Source organism: Amblyomma maculatum, chromosome 6 (assembly GCF_055883805.1).
Source record: "Amblyomma maculatum isolate TAMU_Amacu chromosome 6, ASM5588380v1, whole genome shotgun sequence".
Lineage (NCBI taxonomy): Eukaryota > Metazoa > Arthropoda > Arachnida > Ixodida > Ixodidae > Amblyomma > Amblyomma maculatum.
Genome location: NC_139349.1, coordinates 134,462,740 through 134,487,664, shown reverse-complemented (window position 1 = coordinate 134,487,664; position 24,925 = coordinate 134,462,740). Strand labels below are relative to the sequence as shown.

The 24,925-nt window shown below is 42.7% G+C and overlaps 1 protein-coding gene across 3 annotated transcripts in view; it reads right to left on the bottom strand.

Moving 5' to 3' along the window:
- Positions 1-24,925, bottom strand: part of LOC146186806 (transmembrane protein 245) — a 67,970-nt gene that overhangs the window by 25,847 nt on the left and 17,198 nt on the right. For 2 of the 3 annotated variants that reach the window (XM_084607430.1, XM_084607429.1), the window contains 7 exons: positions 18,597-18,783; positions 16,303-16,453; positions 13,163-13,307; positions 10,802-10,906; positions 8,215-8,391; positions 5,159-5,386; positions 2,187-2,309 (listed from right to left, as the gene is read on the bottom strand). In XM_084607430.1, the coding sequence (XP_084463556.1) occupies positions 2,187-2,309; positions 5,159-5,386; positions 8,215-8,391; positions 10,802-10,906; positions 13,163-13,307; positions 16,303-16,453; positions 18,597-18,783 (1,116 nt within the window). Of the gene's footprint in view, positions 1-2,186; positions 2,310-5,158; positions 5,387-8,214; positions 8,392-10,801; positions 10,907-13,162; positions 13,308-16,302; positions 16,454-18,596; positions 18,784-23,811; positions 23,938-24,925 lie in introns of all 3 variants that reach the window. The other variant, XM_084607431.1, reaches the window with a different exon arrangement.

Sequence of the window (24,925 nt, the reverse complement as noted above, 5' to 3'; positions counted from 1 at the left end):
TAACTTGAAATCACATATCTCAAGATATCTGTGATGCCCAATGGGCACTGCATATATAAAGCTGCTTATTTCAAAATACTTTGGTAATTAAAATTTGACTATGTTGAAATCTGGCCTATGAAAATTTAAAGAAAGGGTCATTTGACTATCTTGAAATGTGGCCTGTGAAAATTCAAAGGGTCATCAGCCAGCACTTTACACAACGAACCAACAAGCTAAAGCTAGTCCATGCTGGTGTGCCTCCATGCACACCCTTTACCGGCACTCTGTGCTACTTAGTACTTCACAAAATACTGGAGCCACTATCAAAAGCAAACATGAGCCGCCTTTACTGTTCGTTTCGAGTGAGGATAGAATATCAGTGCAAGCACATGCACAGCACACTTTTGCGTGGCCCTTATGGCTTCTTGAATTGCTGACACTTCGTCTGCTGGTGTGGACGGAATCAATGCAAAAATACTTATCAACACCAAGCACATCTCACGTATTATTTTATCGCATACCTTCCAGCAGTCACTTTCATCCGGTTTGGTTCCACAAGGTTTGAAAGCAGGCAAGATCATTCCAATTCCGAAAAAAGGTCATTCACAGTCACCCAGTAACTACAGCCCTACATCTCTTACTTGCATTTGCGCTAAACTAATGAAACATAATTCACCACACACAGGTAAAATTTTAATGCCTTGTCATCTCTTTCATCCGAGCCAACATGGGTTCCAAAAGGTCACCCTTGCAAGACACAGTTAGCATTATTCATAAATGATCTTAATTATAGCCTTGACAATAACATTCCAGTTGAAGCAATACATTTAGACTTTGAAAAAGCCTTTGACAAGGTTTCTCACAAATGTTTATGTTTAAAACTTTTCCGCCTGAATCTTGACCCACACGCCTATGAGTGGATTTGTGATTTCTCGACTAAACGACATCAATTTTTTATGCTAATAATGTACTGCTTTTTCCAGGTCTCCTGTGCTTTCCTGTGCTTTCAGGAGTGCCTCAAGGCAGCCTCCTCGGTCCCCTACTCTTTCTAATATACATAAATGACATTACTTCAAGCATTTTAAACCGACCTTTCTCGTATCAAATATTGATGTCAAACCTGGTTAATGTTTTTAGATGTAAATAAAGTGTTGTTGATTTCATTTCATCACCGACACCTAACATCTAACTATGTACTCTGTGATGCCATCATTTATTCAATGTCTGCATGCAGGTACCTTGTAATTAACATATCACATGACCTTTCTCGGACTGCCCATATTACAGCAATCACTAACGAAGCTGTGTTTTGTCTTACTTTAGACGCAGCTTACCATTAGTGTCTTCTTCTGTTCGCTTTAAGCTGGAATATGCATGCATAGTTTAGGACCCTCACATTACTAACTTAACTAAAACACTCAAATCATCTCAGAACTGTGCCGCAAGATTCCTCCATTCTGACTGCACTTATCATTGTAGTGTCATTGCCTTTAAACCTAAGGCTAACCTACCTGAACTTGAGACAAGGCACAAAATCTACAAACTTAGTCTCTTTCACAAATTTTATCACTCATCAACTTGCACATTTTACACCAGCTTATCAAGTCTCCCTTCGCATGAGCCAAGCCAAAGCAGTTTATCCACTTTATGCACATACTGCTGTGCACCTGCAATTTTTCTTTGTTCGAACAGCGATCGATAGGAATGGCCTGCCTGCCTGCCGAAGCCGCACTCCACACTAGCACCGTTCGTTCCTGTTCAATATCATCGAAAATACTATTCTCTAACCCAAGTGTCATTGACAGTACTAACATTTCATGTTGCCTTGTATTCCCCACATGTGATACCCCTGTTCGGGTCAAACGAGGTATACAATAAATGAATAAATAAAGCTTGCACATTCTATACTGGCCCTTGCTGTAATGACATGCAACTACATGAGACCCCCGAAAGCTGAGTGCTCGACTTATGCCGCAGAGTTCACAACGGACAGTAGGGATAGATAGAGATTGCTTAGATTTATTACAGCACAGGAAAGAAACACCTTTTATCATAATATATTTAGCTGTTTCTATACCATCCAAACTGATGGGGTTTACTGTATTCAGAAGCCAAATTAGGTTATTTAACCAGTAATTTACAAATTCAAACACTGAATTTAAAGTATTCATGAAGTACCACTATGATGAAGTTTGCATACTCACAAAATTCAGCACAAAGTTGAGAACTGCAGTGCCCCCGCCAAACAGAATCGAAAGGGTGGTTGTGACAAGGCTGAGAACGACGCTGATGTTGCCCTTCAGCAGAGCCCAGATAGACTCGAACACCTGCGAATCATAGACTGCCTTGGTTCACAAGCTCCAGGATCAGACTGCAACAATTACGTAGCCACAAGGCCAAGTGACACTGAGGGCAACTCCATTCCAATTTTTTATGCAACAGTATTTTGTTGTTTGACTTTTTACTGCCATGTTGACATCTGCCAGAGGAATAGACATATTTATTGCTGAAAAAAACTGGAGTTAAAATTAAGGGTGTAGGAATATTCAAAACATTGAATCGCTTTTGAATAGCATTCACTATACGTAAGGAAATACAAAACTGCGCAAAAAAGACGGGACAAGAAGAACAGAGAGGCACACACGAAGCGCAGAACTTCCAACTGAATTTATTTTTAAGAATCAAGGTACTTATAAAGGCGCTAAACAAGATAATACAAGGATCAAGACGCAAAAACTGCGTAGGTCAGGAACACCGCGTACACGAGTGGTTTAGGGCTGATGAGAAGGAATGATATGGCCATCTAAGAACTGTATCTCCTTGTTTGAAAGTAATAAAGAAGGTGAGCTGACGCAACTCCCGCCCTTTTTGGAAATTAAAAAGGCCTCGATAACTTCTCTTTCTGTTTTTGTTCTAGCTTTTGATAGGAATTTTGTCCACTCGAGGTAAGGCACACAGTTTTTGCTGTCGCAGCTCTTGCAATGTATGGGTAGGTTACTGCCCGTGCCTGTACGCAGGGATCGTCTGTGCTCCAGGGCGTGCTCATTGAAACAACGTCCAGTTTGTCCTATGTAGGACCGCCCACACAATAGTGGTATCTCATAGATGACACCTGAGATGCATTTGGTGAACTTGTACTGGTGGTTGATCTTGCATGTGTTCGGATCCCTTTTTTCTTTTTGTTTTGTCAACAGTGGACAGACTTTTTTCAGTTTGCAGGGCGCCGAAAAAATAACACGGATCCCATACCTTTGTGCTATCTTCTTGATGTTATGGGAAAGGCAATGAATATATGGCATAACAAAAGGCGGTTTTTCAACGGAGCGTTGCTCTTTTTTCCCCGAAGTTTTTAGCCTTTGCAGCAGGCTTTCGCAAGTGCTGAGAATAAAATGATGAGGGTAGCCAGCAGACAAAAGTCGCTCAATCTGACATTGAAAACTAGATGACATGGAATGTTCACAAGACTTCTGTAGAGCAGCAAGACAACTAGACATAATGATGCCACGTTTCACTAGTTTTGAGTGTGCACTCTTGTAAGGCAATAAACTTGGGTTATACGCCCAACAAACGTGGTTATCAGAGAACTGTAAGTTTAGGTCTAAAAACTGGATGTGGTTGTCCGTTGTCAATTCGTGAGTGAAATTCAGACCTTGCCCCTCAGAGGAGAAGGTGTTAAGAATATTAGTGACAACACTGTCAGGGTCATTATTTAAAGACTTATCTAAAATCAATAAAAAGTCGTCGACATAGCGGAACACATGTAAAACAGGTTGATTTGAAAGCTGTTTCTGCAAGCGTCTGTCTAAAAAAGCCATAAAAATGTCACACAACACAGGCGCAACAGAGGAGCCGACGCAAATCCCAGATTTCTGGACGCAAAAGCGCCCATCGTGAAAGGTGGCTGTGGATCCTAAATAAAACATCAAAAGTTCCAAAAAATGCTCTGTGCTAATGCCAGCTGTATTATTAAAAGCAATTTCGCCGTGCTCCTCAACACTTTCTCTTACAGCCTTAAACAACCCTTCGTGTGGAATCGAATAGAAAAGGTCCTCTACGTCCACAGAAAAAGCCGTAGAAGCAGAGGGCATTCCTTTCTCCAGAGCCCGCACCAGGTCCTTAGAGCTGCGGATAAGGTACGGATCGTGTCCCAAAACATGGTTTAGGTGGTTCTTCAGAAAAGAACCTATGGCATGCTGCCAGGTGTTTCGCTCTGAAATAATGGCACGAAGCGGGCAATCCAGCTTGTGTGTTTTGCCAGTAAAAAAAATTTGCAAGGAATCTCTATCGGCTTTGGAGACCGAATTTGCAACCGCGTCTAGATTCATCTTCTTCAGCAGCTTGACAGCTTTTTTCTTTTGGACTTTGGCGCGGAAATCAACCGGTTGCCAAGAAGCTGTTGCCAAGAACTTCAAACCGGTTGATTTCCGCGCCAAAGTCCAAAAGAAAAAAGCTGTCAAGCTGCTGAAGAAGATGAATCTAGACGCGGTTGCAAATTCGGTCTCCAAAGCCGATGGGAAGACGATGCATGTCATGTGACCGGCAGGCACAGAAACACATAGTACCACGTGGCTAGTGGCGGGAAATCTTAAAATTGCCGTCGCTCTTTGATTACTAACTGTGTGCAATAGTTTTGCTTTCAATGCTGCTTCCTCTTTCTCGTGTCCACTGCACCCCTCTTTCCTTTTTAGATGCTTTTACCCGACCGGTTGACCTTGCAGGCCACTGGCGCAAGCTCGGGCAGAGTTTCACCAATCCCCACCACCTCTTTTCTCCTTTTCTTTTCTTTGGCTACCGCATTCATTCCAGAAATAGAGAAGAGCTGTCGCAGGGGCTCTCTTCAGCCTCCATACTACAGGAAAATGCAAGTTTCTCAACAGTGGGGGCAAGTTTACGGCACCTATTCGCTTGCTTTAACCGCACAGCAGTTCGTTTCATCTACTGCAGTGCCACTGAAGATAGCATTTCCCTTATTTGTAATAGGTGAGTGCTTGCAATATAACTGTGCTGGTTTCAAGTGGGGTCAGCCATGTAACGGCTACCTTTAAGCCCCATGCATAACCCGGATAGCATACGTTATCTGTGCAAGTTGTTTCAGATAGTACTTCTTTTTCACTGTTAAACCTCTGAAACAGCCCCAAAAGTGAATGCCAGAAACCAGACTGTGCTATCCACCCACCGACATGAGTGTGCCGATGTTGTCGCGCACAAAGCTGCTGAAGAGCGAAAAGTCCAGGTTGCGCAAGGAATCAGTGAGGGCATCCCACGAGGGACCCTGGGGCAGGGCGGGGTCATCAGTGGCATTTCGTGCCACCCACAGGTGGTAGGCGCGGTCCCAGAGCTCAAGTGTCTGCTTCTCCACTTCCAGCACATGAGACTCGTCAGCATCGTCCAGGGCTCGCCGCACCTGTATATCATGCAAGAGAAGAAAAACGTTGCAACCTCAAAAGCACGGAACACATTCAAATTTCTTTAACCCCTGTTAATTCTGGAATTTAGCTAATTCGAACTGGGAGTGTGGTTCCAACCGACGCTCATCTAAGTCTATGGCATTGGATGCTCGTTAATTAGGACATGGGCAGGCTCGTTCTGGTTAATTCAGACAAGAAATTGCATCAAGGTATAACCCCCATAGCCAGCAATCAGTGAAAAATAAACCTCTTCGAAACTGAATAGCACGAAACAGTGAGGTCGGCACCCGAAGTTCACGCTAAGGAGGCACGACAACGATCGGAAGTTTCTCATTTTTGAAAGAAAAGCTCAGTCGCATAGTTTAGGTTTCACTTTCTCTAACTTCATGCTATCCAGCAGCTGCGATCAGGTGCATGCATCAGCCAGTTTCGCAGCTCCGGACACTGCTTGGCACGTCACTGTTTTTTTTTTGGGGGGGGGGGGGGGGGGGGGGGGCGATGGCATATCGCACTGTTAGAACACCTATGCATATATCCACATGCCACTTTCAGTATGCTGAAAATGCGTCTTAATCACGCACAAATGAATCAATGTGCCACTCGTAACTCCTTGTACGGCTCATTTCAGCATTGCCATAAACTTGACAAACCATGCCGAACACTTCTATGGCAGACCTGCCTAGCCTCACACAGAATTTCACGTTTGCTCAGTTGGTCTAACACGTTCTTCACGACAAAAGTGAAAATATGGTGACACGCATAGTGAGAATAGCAATGGTTGCACAACTCCCAGTGCAGAGAGGAAGATGTCTTTTCTGACACTCTCTCTTATGAAAGTCAGTCCGTGCCAGAAACCTTGTGCTGCACTATGTTGGCGTGTTACAAAATTTCATAAGGGCGATGTGACGGGCCAGTTGGTATTGCATATCAGTATACGAGCAGCGCAGTTTAACAAGACACACACGTGTGTGTCTCCTTTCTCGTGTGTCTTGTTAAACTGCGCTGCTCGTATACTGATTTACAAAATTTGTCTAGAAACTTTCTGATACCACCTCATACAGTTACACACACTCATTTGCAGGTGCCTACCAAGAGAATATACAGACAGCGCTAATTTAGACACAAAACTAGCAGCTCTGAAATGCATATCCCCTTCAGATGCTACGTCCACATATGCAGACGCAACCCAAATTCCATTATATCTTTGCACTCTTTCTAAACCGATGCCTAATAATACTATTTATTGTAATGAATGTGTTAATAAGGAAATGTAGATGTTGCATGCCAGATTTCATTATCTTAGACATAGAAAAAGTGCTTCAGCGTACTTTCACAGTTTCACGTCCACAAATGTGGGCATGGCATCTTAATGCCGAAATTGTTAAAATGGCACATTCTGTCCATGGCACTTCATTATTTTGTGCAAGAGCAGTATGTAATATGCTGATTGCGTGCAGGTGTCCCAGTCTTGAAGGCGGCAAGGTATTGTAATTTTTTTCATGCTTAACGATTAGTTAGAAAACACAGAAAATGTTGCAATGTTTTCATTCATGTAGCAGTTTTGAGGCACCATGTGCATATATGTGGACGCGAATAAAATATAAACATTTTTGCATAATCTTTAATATTTGAATTCTGCTTGGCCTATTGATCATGCATGGTGCAAAAAAGAATTTTTCCTTCCAGAAAATTTAATTGGCAACTCAAGGGGATATTTAGTTCTGCAATAAGTGTGAGCAAATAAGCTTAAGGTTCTGGAACCTTGTGCTAATGAAAAAAATCAAGGGCTGCATTCATCATCCTAATTCATTTTACTTAGAAGAGTTCCTGCTGGGACATTAGGAAGCTATAGCATAGTGTGATCCGCAACCCGGTTAGCGTGATCTGCCACCATACATTCCACTGTGTATGCCCAGATAGCCTTGATGACATCAGATGGTGGCACGTGCTGGACAGCAGCATGCAGGCTTGCCGCGTCAGGACCAATCAACTGGTGTAGCGGGTGATGGTGGTGGATCGCAGATTGCACTATGCTACAACTATCTTTATATAAGAAAGGAGGGGGGGGGGGGGGGGTGCAGAACAAGGTAGCTTAAAAAAAAGGACACTGTAGTGTAATAAATGCAATGAAAATATAATACAGCACAATGAAATGCTATATGCAATCTATTGCAACCTGAAACTCAATGCCATTATGAGTGTTCCTTAATGCAGGAGGAATTAAGCTAGTTCTTCTTTCTTTCTTTCTTCATTTACTTGTTTCTTAGACATTTGCCTAAAAGATTTTCAGACTAATTCGTGGGATGCTACAGAGGCTTACAAAGCTGATTGCAAAACTTTCTGAGTGAAAGATCAAACAGAGATCTGAAAAGCAGCCACCACATTGGCTGCTGCCTCGCCGGCTACCACAAGGGTGCCACATACGAGTTACAGTTGATCACAAACATGCACACGAATAAATCTCAAACTTCACACACAAACAAAACAACTTTGCAAGACAACACAAACAACTTAGTGGATTCGACCCCCAGAAAATGTGCATGCTTGTCTTTATAGTAACAAAGGAGACCAGTTTGAAGGACTGGAAGCTTCGCTAGCAGTCTTGTTATACTTTTACATCATTTTTGTACATTATAAAAACACATGTAGTGATCCACAATTCACTACTATCATACACGAATGGGTCCCTGCAACTTATTTGCATCCTCTAACTGTATTTTGGTAGTTACGTGTCATCGCAAAAATATCACTGCCAGGAAAGCCGACACAAACAGTTGTTCTGAATGCATGACGAAACAAACCAAGAGTAGTGGCTGCTTCTCACCGCGCCACCAATCCACTGGCGTCCATAGAGGTAAGCATCGCCCAGCATCGAGTCAAATGCTCCCTGGGCGTTGCGCAAAGATTCAGGCAGCAGTTCCTGGAGCTCGGGGCTGTTGACGACCGTGTGGTTGATGAGGCTGCTGGTCACCTCCACCAGGTGCATACTTTCCCCATACACCTGAACAAAGACACGCAGTAGGAAACCCCCAACACTGGCAGTCGTCTGCAGCACAGTGACTAGGCTAACTTAAAAAACTATCACGTCATCTAAGTAAGAAGAAATAGACCACAATAATGGTGTATGAAAAACTTGAAATTCCAAAACATCAGCTGTGAGAACATGTCGTAAGTTACGCAGCCATTGTGAAATTTCTACTTTGCATGCTTAGTCAGTCTCAGGAAGGAAAGAAATCGGTTAGTTAGTTTGTGGGGTTTAACGTCCCAAAGCAACTCAGGCTATGAGAGACGCCGTAGTGGACGACTCCGGAAATTTCGACCACCTGGGGTTCTTTAATGTGCACTGACATCGCACAGCACACGAGCGCCTTTCTTTTCGCCTCCATAGAAAACCGGCCGCCGAGGCCGGGATTCGATACCTAGTCCTTGGGAACAGTAGGGAAACAAATTCAGTCTATTCAATCCATAAAACTAAGCAGGCGGAGTACTGCTCAAAATAAGGGTGATACATGTGATGCGGTTGGAGAACAAAAAGTTGTGCTTTCTGCACTGTTTTTTTGTGGTTTTTGATAACTATAGCTGGAGCAAAAGAAGCGTTGAATGGTTCAAAGAATGACGTGAAAGTTTCAATCAAGAACACACGAGGTGGAAAATTGACGACTGGGGTCACCTTGCTTCTCGCGACACCCGTCCCCATGTCGCTCATGTGGTTAATACAAAACTGGCAAAGTTCAAGTTTTAATTGCTGCAACATCCACCATACAGCCCATACTTGTCGCCTTGGAACTTCCACATTTTTGCGCAATTGAAAAAATGGCTCAACGAAACCAGATTCGTGACGGACAATGATGTGAAAGAGTCAGTTGCAGACGTTTTGGAGCAGCAACCGAAGGAGTTTTATGAGATGAAAACCAAGCGACTCATTAGTCAGTGGAAAAAATGTCTGAATGCTCGCGGAGACTAATTTTAGATACAGTACCCCGCTTGTCACACATTTGCATCGGCTAGCTTTCATTTGACTCGCCCTCGTATATGCTTTCATTTCAGTTTTCTTCAGCAAGAGTGCATCTTTTTGCATATTGCAGCACCTTGAACAAGAAATAGGGACAATGTTTACTGAAAATGATAAAGAGCCCACTGCTGCCCTAGCCCTGTTCTTCAGAGTGAGAACCTTATTACAATTAAAGAAAAAAAATTCAAGGTTGCGTGCGGGTCCGAAGCACGTAAGTACTGCATTCAGAGCTGTGGCTGCATTTTGGTGGAGGCAAAACAGAGTGGCGTCCGTGTGCTATGCTATGTCAATGCCACAGGTTTTCGAAATTTCCGGAGCCCTTCAATATGGCGTCTCTCATAGCCCGAGTCGCTTTGGGAAGTTAAACTCTACGTACTAAACCAAACCAGAGCATTTCGTGCTGTACTTGTCTCAATATTCCACAAGTGTGGAACATTATTATGGGAACATTATTATGGGCCCAATTCTTACCTCCCTTTAAAAGGCCAGTAGGGCAGTGGAAGACCCGGCTCTTTTGGCTCTCCTTATAGCACACTTACAAATGCTGTTAAACATACTTCCAAAAAACTGCACAAGACTTTAAGGGGACAAATTATAATCCCAGTTCTTGGGATACACACAAATGGGAAACGAAAGAGGTGAATTCAAGGGTTCCCCAGAATTTAAATTAAGGAGAATAGTGGTGGTAGTGAAACTTTATTATAATCAGCAGATACTAAGGAGCGACACGAACGGCCATCCCCCCAACTTAAACCGCTGTCCCTTGGGAAGCAGGAGCATTTTTAGCCAGCTAGAGGAGCTTGATCTGTGTCCCTGGATCAGGGCTGAGCAGCAGAGCCTCCCAGTGATTAGAGTCATGTATGAGGGGGTTCGCAGGTAGGGGCTGTGTACAGGTCCAGATCCTATTATTTAGAATAGCTTTGGTATCACAATTCTGCATTTGTCTGAATAGAGTCCTTCTGAATATAGGCAACATAATTGGGGATTTGAATAGGTGTTAGTTTGTATTTTACGCCTTACTGTGGCCTGGTGTTCGGAGAGCGTTTTGTCTGCAGTGGGGGGAATCTGAGTCTGGCAAGCCTGTAATACTGCAGGATTTCTCTATATGTATCTAGATGGGGGGGGGGGGGGGGGGAGGAAGGAAAAGCAATAGTTACCCTTGCTCAGTTAAAAAATAATAATAATGTTATGAATTAAGGGTGCACCTTCAGAAAAACGAAGAGGTGTGTGAATCTCCTTAGGGAATGTGTAGGGCAATCACCTGATGAAGTGCACTCTTTCCCCCCTGGATATTGTATCCAAAGGATTTGCTTCAACCAAGCCCTAGCAGTGCCCCCCCCTTATCTGCTCTTCTTTTCCCCAGGAAAGGGAATAAATAATAGAAAGAAGGGACGGGCACCTGCAGAGCAAGGAAGATGGTGCCCACGGTGGCCATGAGAAAAACCAGCAGCAGGATGCCAATGGTGGTGAGCGAGTCAATTGATGTCTTCAGCACAGACACCATCTGCGGGGAGGGAGGGAGAGAGTTTACATAGAAAATTAGAAGTGACCACAGAAAATCTACTACCACTGCCAGTGTCAGAACTGTAATCAAAGACTGCTCTGCAAACAACCTGAAATCACACAAACCGGTGATAATGACAGTGCATCTTATCTAATGAATGCACCTTTCAATGAAGACAAGTAAGGTTATCAGAACTAGTATTCAAAACACACAGCATTGACAGATGATGGCAGGGTCAAAATAAACATTGCAAGGTATAACCTCAATGTAATGCAAAAAGCTGAGAGCCCTATCCATGTGTGCAATGAGAAATCTGTAACTATCAGGGTACTCAAACAAACATTTAGTGTACATCTGTAATTAAAACGGCACACAATCACTCACACAAGCAAATGTTTCCATAAGAGCAACCATTGTAAAACACCTTGTAGTACCTATTTTTCACGTTATGTGGACTACCTTGTTAGGACTATTACTATTACTAAAGGGGAAAAAAAAAAAAAAAAAGACCATACTAGGGATAACGCAAGAGGCAATGAAAAGTGATGCAGGCTGCCAAGGCTAACAGCATGGTACCAGAAGTTCCTGTCTCTATATAGGAAGCTAGTTCTCATCTGGGAGACGTGTGAAAGCATGCCCCCATCCCATAATAGTAATCAGAAGCCAGCTACTTATAGGGAAGCAAGAATAAGCCACTCACACCATTCTTACTGCTCTTCCCATTCTGTTGCGATGCCATCCCACAAACCTCCTCTCTTTCCATTTTCCTCAGAAAAAGAAAGACTACTCTTCACAAGTGATAAAAAAGACTGATCTCCCTAAAACTTTATTGTCTGGCTGGGAGTGACACCCATTCTTTTGCTAGTAAAGGAGAGCACCACTGTACCCTCATCCTTTGGTCAGCCATTAAGTGACCAAAGTTCCGAATTCATGAGCCAAGCTGGACCTCTATCTTTATTTTCTACAATCTCTTCCACTGACTCTTTATTCTTCATGTCTATAAAACAGAGCGCAGTTGAGGCAGTTTGCTGCAACGGACAATTTTTAAGGCCACTTTTAAGCGCTTCAGCACAAAGCTCAAACCGGTCTCCTTTGGTACCAATACGCTGCGGTTTTATTGCGATAGTTTTTGAACGCATGTTTGCCAAGTATCCCAGTGCCGTGACAACAAAATTCCCTGACTGGTAAACAAAATAACGCCATTACAGGTTGTAGCGTCATTCAATTGCCATTCAATTTCCATTGGAATAAGCCTTGGAATAAAGAAAAACCCTTTTGCAGAAAAGAAAAATTGACTGAGCAGGAATCGCAGCTATATTGGTAGTAAACAGTGTGCTTTACCTCCACATCATTGGGAGCGTTTATTCACTGCAACAGTTCAGAGGCCTTGTACAACAGCCTCAAGGCTTAGAGTGGACAGCAGCTACACATTACAATACGACAACACCTAGAAGCTGGAATTGGCACCATCAATTAGCACTACTAATAAGCTCCAGCATTTTGCACTGCACTTAGTGCTACTGATTAGCACAACCAATTGCCTTCTCCCAGAAGCCAATATACAGTTCAGTTCGCCTGACCTCCAGCCGTGCCAGGCTAATGTGCAAATGCCAGAGTCAAGTGTCAGAAGGATAAAAAATGCAGTCTCCTTAGCGTTGAAGGCGGCTGCCTCATGCACTTTGATGGTAGTATTCACAACCTTGGTTGAAAATTAGTGCTCCATGTTAAACAGATCGGAGGGCATCACTGCTAAGTATTGCTTGTTAACACCTTAGAACCAAAATACAAATGCCTAGTGTAAAGGGCATTCCGGACCAAATTTTACTGCAAATTCAGTCAACTGTAAGAAATGGTCTGTTGTAACTGGGTACATTAAACGTAGGATTTAAAATGTGCGGTAAGCAAATGAAATATTATGTCGGTTATACTCAGCTGCACAGTTTCTCCAAATTTATTTCAGCGAGTGTCCGCAGTATTGCCTGCAGCCTGTTGCATATTGCACAAGGGTAACCTACCCACATACTTGAAGCTGTCGAAGCAGAAAACACTCCAATTACGTCAGAAGCATCATAGCAAGCACAATAACACTAACTATCACTCTTAGTCACCAACAAAAGATAGACACATTTTTCTTCCTGTTCGCAAAGCAGGTGCAGATACTATATGTATTTGCAATGACAAAAGCCAACGTCCAGCTTATGCACCATGAATGCAGCCCTCACTCAAAATGAAGGACAGTGAAGCAGAGACACACACCCGCTTGTCCCCCTCGCGGAGCAGTCGCCACAGTCCGTGGACCGGACCAGGAAAGAGGGCCTGGCTTCGTTCATCATACCAGTTTCTCAGCGTCCAACACAAGTTGCGTGTCTGATCCCGCAGGCAGCTCCACAAGTTCAGGTGGCTTCCTGCAATGCCACCCATTATTATATGCCACACAACAGAGCTAAACTGGTCTAGTAGATGAATTTATGCCAGCTTCTTTATATATATTCTCTACCCGCACTGCCCTCAGCATTGCTATAGGTTTAATAATAATAATAAATAATAATAATTGGTTAACAGGAAAGGAAAGGCGCAGTATCTGTCACACTTGCTCTGTGGACACCTGAACTGCGCCGTAAGGGAAGGGAGGAAGGTGGGAGTGAAAGTGGACAGAGAGAAAGGGGAGCCGTAGTGGAGATCTACGGAGTAATTTCGACCACCTGGGGATCTTTAATGTGCGCTGACATCGCACAGCACACGGACGCCACTTCGTTTCACCTCCATCGAAACGCAGCCGCCGTGGTCGGGTTCGAACCCGGGAACTCCGGCACAGTAGTCGGGCTTATTCTAATAAAAAAGCCACCGCTGATTTCATTCATTCACTTTCGCTTAGTTCAGTTCTTGGCGAGTAAAAAGCTACCAAATATTTAAAAAAAGGAAACAATTTGATGACAGTTGGTCAAATATTGCCGCAAACTATTATTGTTTATTTTTTGCTGCCAACAACTGCTGACATGCAGCCTTTATAAGTTTGCTTGTAGCGTGCAGAATAATCTAGGAAATGGCACAAAGGTTTTCTTCTGTTTATTTGTGCATTCTCAAAGCTACTGGGCATGGCTTTACCAATTTTCTCGTCTGTTTATACATTGTTCCATGTTTTTTGTCACTTTTGCGGCTTTATCTGGATATATTTCCGCCGACATTAAACTGACCGCAGACGAGTGCAATAGGCAGTCACAATTCAATGACCAAGGAGCACCAACGCCAAACTGCTTAGTTCTTTTTGCAGGTGCAAGTCATCCCAATAATGAGTTCATTAAGGCAATGCCAGTCTCTTCAATTGTTGCTTACAGCCTTTACACCAGTATACACCAGGAAGCGTGTTTTCCAATTATGAAGATGGCAGATCGCTGGAGATGATGTACCTCCATTAGCACTACGTTTGGAACCTCCTACAAATGAGGCAGGTGCTGTTTGACCAAGCCAAATGCTACAGTGAGACAGCAGTGTCACATAAGTGTTTGGGGAACATTGTTACCCAATATGCTTATGTTTCAGGAGTCAAAAGCAAAAAAGCATTTTTCTCCTTCTTCGGCAGCTACTGAAGCACACGCAACACAAGATTAAGCTATAATTTTTTTGGATAGGCGCCCTGCGATGCAACCGAGTGCATAAGGTGGAGATCAGAACTGTTTGCAAAACACCACAAAATTGTGACTTGGCATCACAAAATTTATAATTATTTTGTTCACACCAGCAACGCAACGCTACAGGGTTAAATCTGAGGTCAAGGCAGCCAAACACATAAGGGTCTCTGGTAGAAAGAGACGCTATAGGCAAGAAAAAGTACTATTGTAAAACTTGCAAGTTAAAATATGACCATCACGATAGTACTTTATTTCACTCAACAGCTGTTCTAAACATACCTTTTAGTGACCCCTTCCACCCTCAAACACTTAGCTTCAGTAAAGATTATCTTGAACATGCTACTCCATACACCCAGCTTTCTGTCCTGTTGAGTTTTCATATTATAGTTCTGCACCAGATTCACCTTTCGGCATAGTGCAAGACCTGTGCCTGTTGCTTTAACATACCTACAATAAATGGCTATTATCTGGAGATTTTTTGATGAGAGTCAGCAAAGTAGCTGCAGCCTTCAACTAAGAAATGCAACCTGTGAGCCCTGCTGAGCTTCCCGAATTCTCACAGGAGATCTGGAGCTTGCAATACGAGAGATCAGACAACCAATAAATTCCTGCTTTCCAATCATTCGAGCCTGAATTACTTGGTCCGTCTTTGTCAGCCCTATGACAATATCTACAGTTTGTACAAAGCAGCTTTCTAACAGAGCACACGTCCGCTTGAGAAAAAGAACCATTGCACTTTCAATGGTTAGTCCGACTGACCAGCTTGCCCACCATGATACATGGCAAAATTACTTACATTACCAATTACTTTGCTGAAAATCGTAAAAATGTAATTAAATTACAATACTAATGACTGCTCTGAAAAAGTAATGACATTACATTACAATTACTTCTGCACAGCAATGCAATTTATTTTCAATTACTCTCTGGCTTTCATCAATACAAAAGCTAAGTAAAGCTAGTAAACAAAAGAACAACTTTCCTCCAGACGCAATGCGCACCTTCTTTCGCCTTCCTGCCAAATTCCGCCCCTGGAAACTATTACTTCCCCTTTTCCTACACCACGGTTTATTACAAAGGTAAGACAACAGCAACAAAACAAAACAGGACCATTTTCAATCGCTTGCCACTTCCACTGCACTTACGACAGAAACGAGCGGCAAGCAATTGGCCGCAGAACCTGGTGCTCAGTGATGCTCACGGCATGAACATTTTCGCTCATTTCCCTCCCTTGCCCCATATAGGAGAATGTAACCAGGCACCACTGTGCGCTAGCGACCTCTGACCGTTTTGCACCATTTGTCCCTTTGATGGTCCCTCGACATCTTGCTGCTCGGAAAATGACTGTGACCCAGCAATACAGGACATCGCAGGTCTGAGGGTCTCAAACGCGCCGTTCTACTCAATTCTGTCTTTTTTTCCTTGATCTGTTACACTGGTCCAGGTTTACTGCTCATCGTTCCTGCTTTCCCGGCACCCTACCAGGAGTGAAAAAGCAGTCATTCGACCCAGTAAAGGTAATTTCGAAAATACTTACATTTTTCTGCAAAACTACTGCTCTAAAGTAATTCATTAATTACTAAATTATCAGTCCAGAAATTACATTACATTACAAATTACTGAGAAAAATAATTAAACTACAGTAATTTCATTAAATTAAATATTGCCATGTCTGCCCACCATCTTGCATCAGATTGGTGCTACACGCTCATATCACACCGACCAAGCTATGGCACCAAACGCAGAAGAGCAACAACCATCAGACACTTGCCCACTCTTTTGATGACCGTGTACAGCAGGGGCACGTAGGTCAGGTGCAGCAGCCAAATGTATCGCCAAAGCTGAGCCAGCAGGCAGGCCCAGACCAGCGTAGACAGGTACAGACGGCTTAGGCCGGCCGTCTTGCACTCCTTTGGCTCTGCACGCCGATTTGTAACGAGTTGCCGCACTGACACCAAAAACTTCCCAAACACTACCGCGTGGCCATCTTTAAGGGGCCCCTGACCAGCCTATAGTCAAAAATATGTTACACAAGAAAGCAGTATAAAATTGTGAGGAGATGGCCAGAGCAGCAAGCACGAAAAGTGCCGGGCAACTTTTCCTTCCCCTTGGAACGCACCAAAAGTTAAAAGGAAATGCACATGACTCATCAATCAATGCCCACATCTTAGTGAATGGTTACATATAATTTACTACACAGAAATAACAACGAAAGTGTCTCATTAGCTCAAAGCGCACATCAGATTTTCAGCAGAGGCGGAGCATGGTCCAGAGATGTGGGAAGAGGAAACGGGCAGTGCCTACATGCACTAAATGCATGCTTCCGCGACCCAGTCTATATCCTGAAACTAGGAGCTAGATTTTTTTATTTGAACTAATAAAAATTAATAAAAGTATGCGAGCTCAATTTCTTGAAATTTAGTGTAGTGAAAAATGGTCAGCTTCCTTGACATGCAAGCTGCAGTTAACTAGCCACTGAGTATGAGCAAGTTAAGCTCACTCTAAGGAGAAATGTCAGGTGTGTTGAGACAATATTGTTGAAATGATGATATAGCACAATCGTATGCTTTGAGGCTGAGACAACAGGGAGGTTTATGTTACAGTTTGGTGACTACAAAAGCTTTGATATCATCCACCAAATGCATTTCTGCACTTTGAATGAGGGACTAGGCACAGCTGCCGAAGAAAGTCACCTGCGGTGTCTGTGAGAATGTTAAAAAAATTGTTTTTATTTGCTATTTGTTTTATTATCTTTTTTTCTTTTTTTTTAAACATGAGGCACTTCACCAAAAATCATCAGGCATGCCCTTAAGGACAGTAACTTAAAAGGACACTAAAGAAAAAATAAAGTGGGCTTGCATCGATACAATGCCAGTTCCTGATTACAAAAAAAAAAAAAACATTCTTGCTGAAAACAGAGCTGTTATAAAGTAGTAAAGAGGAAGAACAGGAATACAGGTATCGCCGCCCCAGCCGAAACGGCCGAGACTCGCAACTTCAAATCATGTGACGCGCAAGGGATCCCGGAGTCTGACAAATGCGAATTATGTTGCCTGATTGAATGCGGTAGTAGATTTGTCTCGAATGTGATAACATGCTTTTATCACGTGTAAACGACGGCGAAAAGACAACGTAAATGTTGCAAGGCAAATATAAAAATATACCTGGCGGCGCCACAGGCGCCCACTTCAGTTTTGGTTATGTTCAGGCTCAGGCACTTCGTGCATGCTTAGATAGTTTCGTTTTCGACCTGCGGCGACTGAAATATGAGCTCGGAGCAGCAGATGCACCTACCCTAAGTGCGTATTGAATGAAGATCATGACTCGGCACCAAGCTCGACACGCACATGCGAAGTATTCTCCTCTCCCCGCGCACCAGCAATCACGGAGTCTTCTCTTGAGTCACAGTATACATCATCCTACCCTACTATGTAGTAGGAGAAAATAGTTTGAATTCGACCGACAAAAACAAAAAAAACCTCAACTTCTTATCGCAATATCTCGGCAATAATTTGATTTTCTGCTGCCGGACATGCGGCGACAATGGCATGAAATGCAGTTTATTAGATTTTGATAGCATATCTGGGTGTCTTTAGTGTACCTTTAGAGAAAACAGTGGCCAGTGCACCCTGTGCCAGGTGTCAAAAAGCATCATGCATCTTCATGTCTATGGTGCTGGTGTACCTCCCCTCTCGCCCCGAACTGACACCAGCGGCTCCGTTGAAGTTTGCCCCAGGCGACCGCTTTTGATGGCACCTTACTGTGACCGTGTAGCTCAGTCCAGAAGAGGTGCAGAGAGCAAAGCATCAGGCAGATGATGCCATCTCAGTGCTCTGACAACAAACCAGTCTTTGAGGGGCTTGTTCGTGCCCGTCATCTTTAGCAACAATCTCATGAACGATAAACGATGCCACTCTTGTTGTGAAAATTAAGCTAACAAGGCATGGTCACATAAAGCAGCCAGAGGCTTAATCACCCCTGAGCAAATCTCTTAGGCAGTGCTACTTTGATCCTTTCTATTTCACGTTACCCTGAAAATTCAACACATCACAAGTGCCTACCTGTGCCTTCCTGCTTGCCTTTGCTGCTCTGATCACTGTCTTGCACCGTGATGGCTGGCAACACCAGGTCCCCTTCAAACGAGGGTGATGGCTGTCGGTGCAGAACAGAGTGGAGGGGCGCTGTCTTGGCCTCCTCGGCTGGCGCACTGCTGGTGCTGCCACTGTCCTCACCACTGGCAGCTTTATCCTGCATGGCAACCAGCCAGCAAGCTGGTGCGTAAGATGCTGGCATTTTCACTGGCTCGCGATAGGGAATGCTATATGGCACAATTGGTGAAGTCAATTTATAATCAGTGTGCTTAGCAATGACAACACCATGACAAAATGCAGCCGGCCGCAAGTCACAGAAACTAGGCTAAATTATTGTGAAACATTAACAACTCAGCCTTCCACAGGGAGAAAGAACTTGAATCTTCACCATCAGTCTACAAGAAAGTTGTGGAAAAAAATTTTTTTTAAATTATCATGAACACAAACAAATTTCATTATGACACTGAACATGTTCAGTTCCTTCACAAAAACAAAAACACAAATGTCTCGCAGTCCCTCTCAGTAAAGAAATAAAAGATATAGGTGACAGTACCCACAATACTTAAACATGAGAAGTAAAGATAACGATGTTGACATAAACCATAAAGAACAAGGTGTAGCAGTTTAACCTGTTGCGATGTGCAACAACCATGCTAAACCAAAGTTTTTGGGTGTGCCCAGCAATTTACCAAGACTTTTGTCAGTTCAAAACTGTAGCTGCCAGCTCCTGGAAGCTAGAATACTCTTACTAATAAGGCTAACATGCATAAAGCAGTAACCCCATGATGCAATATTCTTGACAGTGCAATGCATGGTAGCGATGGCTGCTGTTGGTACATTTGCACCAATTGACTAGACTTGCCGGTAGAGTTATATGTTCTCGTATTGTTCTTTTGCTGCCACCTAATCATTCAATTAACTCGCATCATTAGGGAAGTATACCTGCATTAGTGGACCATTTTTAAGAATTAACAGCACAAACACTGACATTCTTCTCGTGATACACTGAATTTCCAAGGGGCCCAGCAGAGTGGTGCTGAACTGCATTCTGCGAGGCTGAGGTAAAAGTGACTTTTTTTTTACCCACATTTATTAACAATAATTAGCAATATATACATAACAACAATCTGTCCTGTTCCATTACTCCTAAGCTTTCACTAAACTAGCTCGATGCATGGTTCAGATGACACGAGGGTTGGCAGCTTCATCGCTGAAACAGCGCTAGAAAAACAAACTTCACTCGCAAGCAAGCAAGATCAGGAGCTACGTATCTCCCAAAGTCCTCTGCTGTTGGCTAGTCTTGAGAACATGTGGTCAGTATTTAAAGTATACCTTCAAACAATGCAGCTATATCTCGCCTACTAATAACTAAATGAAACAAAGCTCCCGATATATTCTGAACCGAATCACACTGCAACAAGGTCACTGTGTAACCAGTCTCTTTCCTGCTGCCCTTTGCTAGTCTACTTAAGACCCAGAGGGTTAATACATCATAAAAACCATGTTTAAATGTCCACGTTCCATGCAGGTTTAAATTGGAAATGAAAATGGGGGCCCGTTATCCACAATTTTTCCTGCAATGCAGTCTCCTCATTCACACAGAGACACAATAGTAGTGTTCTCAAAGAGCAACCTTATGAGTCTAGCGAAGCTTCTCCTTTCGACTGGCATTTGGCCTCCACTTGAATACACAAGCCAACTGGATTTAAGACTGACATGGCATAACCTTCACTAAAAGCTTTTCACAGTGTTGGCAGGCAGAATTTTCTCCACGGGACACAACTTCCCATTCCGCCAAAAAATCTAGTGCAGTCGCAGGAATGGCAGCATTATTTCAAGCACTACAACACTTGGAACACTGCCCATAGGATTTTGAATTTTAGAAAATGAAATTTGATACAAACCATCGAAGCGAAATTGAGCTGGATATTGCTAATTTCCAATGCTGCAAGAGATTCCTTCACAAACCTGCTGAGAAGCTCTACAAGAGCTTCACTTCTCCAATGAGTTTTCAAACATTTCAGCCTTTAACAACTCATGTCAAATCCTGTGAAAGTCTGAAATTTGTCACAGTATGTAACTGCGAAAAAATTTCAAAGACCTGTTGTGCACAATAACAACCGAAAACTTTCATTCATGTATCAAAATAGCAGTCCCTTGAAACGAGGGCCAAGGAGCTTCGTATATTAGACAATTAAGCCAAGCACGCAAAATGAAACACTGCAAATACAGTTCAAGATTTCAGTAGTCAATAGAATGAGCACTAACATGGTGCTGTATTACACACAAAACAAATACAAATCAAACATAGTACCAATACTGTAATAGTATAATGTGCCTAGTTGGAAATTGTCAGCACCACATATAGACTTATAAGAGAAACTGAAATATTAGTCACCTGTTTGTTTAGAAAATGAATTGAATATAGCACTGCCATATCAATTATGTCAATTAAAAAACGCTGGGCATTGAATGTAGTACATGCAGCCAGACACAGATGTTAGAGCACAGGCAGTGAGTGCCTTTGCCTCAAATGTACACAGCATACCGCATCACGTGGAAACTGCACTCGCCAGCAAGTACCATATGGCACCAGACACATGCAGCAAACTCACTCACAAGCATCCCTTTCAACTTCGCATTTCACAGTCAAGGCAAAAACTGCTTCAGACAGTTTGTTTCCAAGCATGCAGAACTGTAGCCAACTTTCTTGTACTAGCATATTAGTGTCCTGAACAAATGCTGCGCAAGTAAATGTGTGCCATTAGCAAGTGGCCAAATTTATAACTGAAAATAGAGAGCTGCACATTAATTTCACCAAAGAAAATGGTCTACACCACTAAAGACAACTGTGTAGACTTTCGCTCACAAGGTTTTGCAGCTGTAAAAACTAAACTACTCAACTTGTAAGAGCAACAATTTTTAACTTCTACTGAGAGAGCTTCTTTATACTACTGAGAGAATTTCGTTTGACAGGCTAAAGTGACCTCATCTTGTTTTTTAAATTTTGAACAGCCACATCTCATCATCACATATAAGCTTGTCCCACATGCAGAGACCAGTATGCATTCATCCTTTCATATGTGTAATAAATATGGTCATCTCGCTCTCCTTTATATCCCTTCCTTTACCCATTCTATAGAGTTATGGTAATGAGCCAGGCATATGCAAACAGCTCCTAAGTTCCCTGCACAAGTTACTCTTGTTTGGTTATCTCTTGCCACTTCCTTACCATCTACAAATCACCACCTCAAAATGTATTCACACATTCAAGACACACAATGTGCTTAGGCACACTCTATGATTATGCATAGTCACACCTTGGAATCTTGCATAAATGTCTAAAGAATGTAGAAGGTTTAGGTTCTAGACACTAATTTTTGGTACATAAGGTGCAGGCTGCACAGACGGTATTTGGCTGATTTAAGTACTTGTATCCAAAAGATTTCAAACCAGACACCATATTTATTTGCATAATGAATGCACTTTCCCATGTCCCTTTACTGCCACCACTTCCCACAAGAATTCTGAGAAGTTTAAGCAGTTGCATTCATTGCATGAGCTAGAAAAATTACAGGACTGCCATTAAGTCTGCTTAAAAGTTGAAATGCGAAAGTCTTCCCCTTTCCTGTCTTTTATCAGCTATATCACTATCACTGTTTTATTATCAGCAACTATCAGTAACTGTCAGTATAACTATTTTCTATTATACTATCACTATAACTACCATCACTATCACTGTCACTAATCATCACTATTATCAACTATCACTGTCACTACACATCACTATCAGTATCACTACTTGTCACTTATTATGACATTTGTGGGGTCGAATCCCGGCCACGGCGGCCATTTTTCGATAGAGATGAAAGGCAAGGCACCCGTGTGTTATGCGTTAAATGCCTCCATGCACGTTACAGAACCCCAGGTGGTCAAAATTCCCAGAGCCTTCCACTGCAGCATCTTTCATAGACCAAGTCACTTTGGGACATTAAACTCCATAAACCAAAGCAAAAGCTATTGCTACATTACTATCAATACCTATCTCTATCATTAACTATCATTTTTAGTTACCAAAATAATGACTGACAGTTCGCGGGGACATGCTCAGTCATTATTGGCCGCCACTTCTGTCCCCGCTACCCATGTACCAAGAAAGGCTTTTGCATTAAAATATCTGCCAAAAAAAAAGAAAATTAGTAGTAAAAACAAAACAGAAAGTAGGCTGCAGGAACAAATACTTGATCCGGAATAACTTGCCTTCTAACTAAAAAAAAAAAAAAAAAAAAAAAAGCTTTCTTAATCATCATCAGCAGACTGTGTACCATAAGAAAGGGGTGCCTTCATTACATGTTATGGCTGCAAAAGTAAGCAGTGCATTCATTACACGAGTAAATACAGTATTAAGTGTCAATGCAAGACACAAAGCAATTCAGAGATGTCACAATGATGATGGCATTTTCTCCCCCAAATACTTAAATACCACCGGTCAAGATACAAGACACAGACTCGCACAAAATGGCCAAGTCAGTAAGTCTCTATGTGATCCACAAGTGAATGAACATGGCATATGCATGAACTATAAATACAATGCATATCTGTTTGTTTGTACACAGCTATAGTGGTAGCTTGACCACAGTACTGAGCAGAACCATGCCTGGACATTTGTGTGCGAGGGGTGTCACCTTATTACCTTCTTATCTCTCATGTGATTATTTTTATAAACAGAGCATGTAACTCTATCTCATCCTTTCCTGCTACTGCTTCTATCAGTCATCTCCTTGTCCCTTTTATTTGGACTGGCCACAGCTCAGCTGCTAAGATAGTAGATAACAATTGATACAAGTGCCATCTTTTCCTTCCTTCATGATGCCACGTAAACAAGAGACAAAACATTTCATTTCTGAGATCCTGGTCCTCACACATTCTTGTCAACCCTCATTCCAAAGGCATGGAACATCCCCTGTCTTGTTCCAATGTTCCTTTCTGCAGAAATGCCAAACAAGGAACCAGCTTTTCCAACCATCAGCACAGGGTGGGCCATAGATTACGCACAGCTTTTCCAGTCAGTCTAGTCGGGGACCACGTGCAGGGACCAGAAAGAGAGAGAGGGGGCACAGCACACCACACCAATTAGCGAGAAGTGAAACAGGCAAAACAAGTTTTTACTGCTGTGCCCACTGACTTGAGATGACAGGGAGGTCTTGCGTGGTGACTCGGGTGGGGCCATGCCTGGCAGAAACACTGTGTCAGGCTCAAGGCTGAACGACACCCGCTTCTTGGGACTTGGCTTGGGTATGCCGAGGTGGTCCTAGGTCCAAAAGCTTACGCTCACCACCGCGCTTACGATGAAAACATGAGGCAACGTGTTGCAGCCTACTACATTCCCAACAGCAAGGGGAATGGCGGACACCCGCTGGCTTGCCGTCGTGTCCAATCAAGTTGTGCTTTATGGTGCATAAGCAACTAAGGTTCTCTTGCACCAAACACACGGTTATAAGCGCGTGTCTGTTGCATTAAACGGAACCAAGGAATCATTTTACAGCTTGTCTCAAATACCTGCTTCCTTTAGAAAGGCACATGATAAACCTACAATACATTTTCTAAGGAAAAAAAAATAAAAAGCAGGGTTGGAGAAGAACATATTTGATGTAAAATGCTTATTTGTGTAGCTTCTTGAGTTTCAAGCATATATATAAAATGTGGTTTACCATCGCCATATTTCTGCTTTTATACGGGTCCATCTATAGGCCTAGTCCCTTCACTACATACGAGCACTTCCAAACGTTGCCACACAGTGTCAGTTTAAAGAAAACAAGCACTCATATGCGGTACCATAAGTCCTATAAAGTCTTCCTATGTACAAGACTAGTTACTGCTCCATTTCAAGGCAAACAATTACTGACCAAAAAGTCTCAACTTTCCTGCAGTTGATAAAATGTGCTGCACCATTACCAACGCTGAATGGCACACGTTGCTGACTCACAGTCCTATGGTGTGGTGCTAATTCGTAGTCAATGGACATCGTGAGTGGCTGTTACTGGCCCATTCAGTTATAGAGCATGTAGAAGTGCAAATGTTTAGAAGCTGATCTTGCACACAAAAAAGAGACATCCAAGCAAGCAGACATGAGCACATGACATACAGGTTCGTTCTTCATTATAATAGCCTTCCAATTAGCCAAAAGCCAATAAGCCATAATAACATTGTGCAGCTGAGTACTGCTAACAGCAAATTGCTGTTTGCATCATACAAGGTGAATCCTGAACATAATGCAATTATTATTTTTTCTGGCGCTA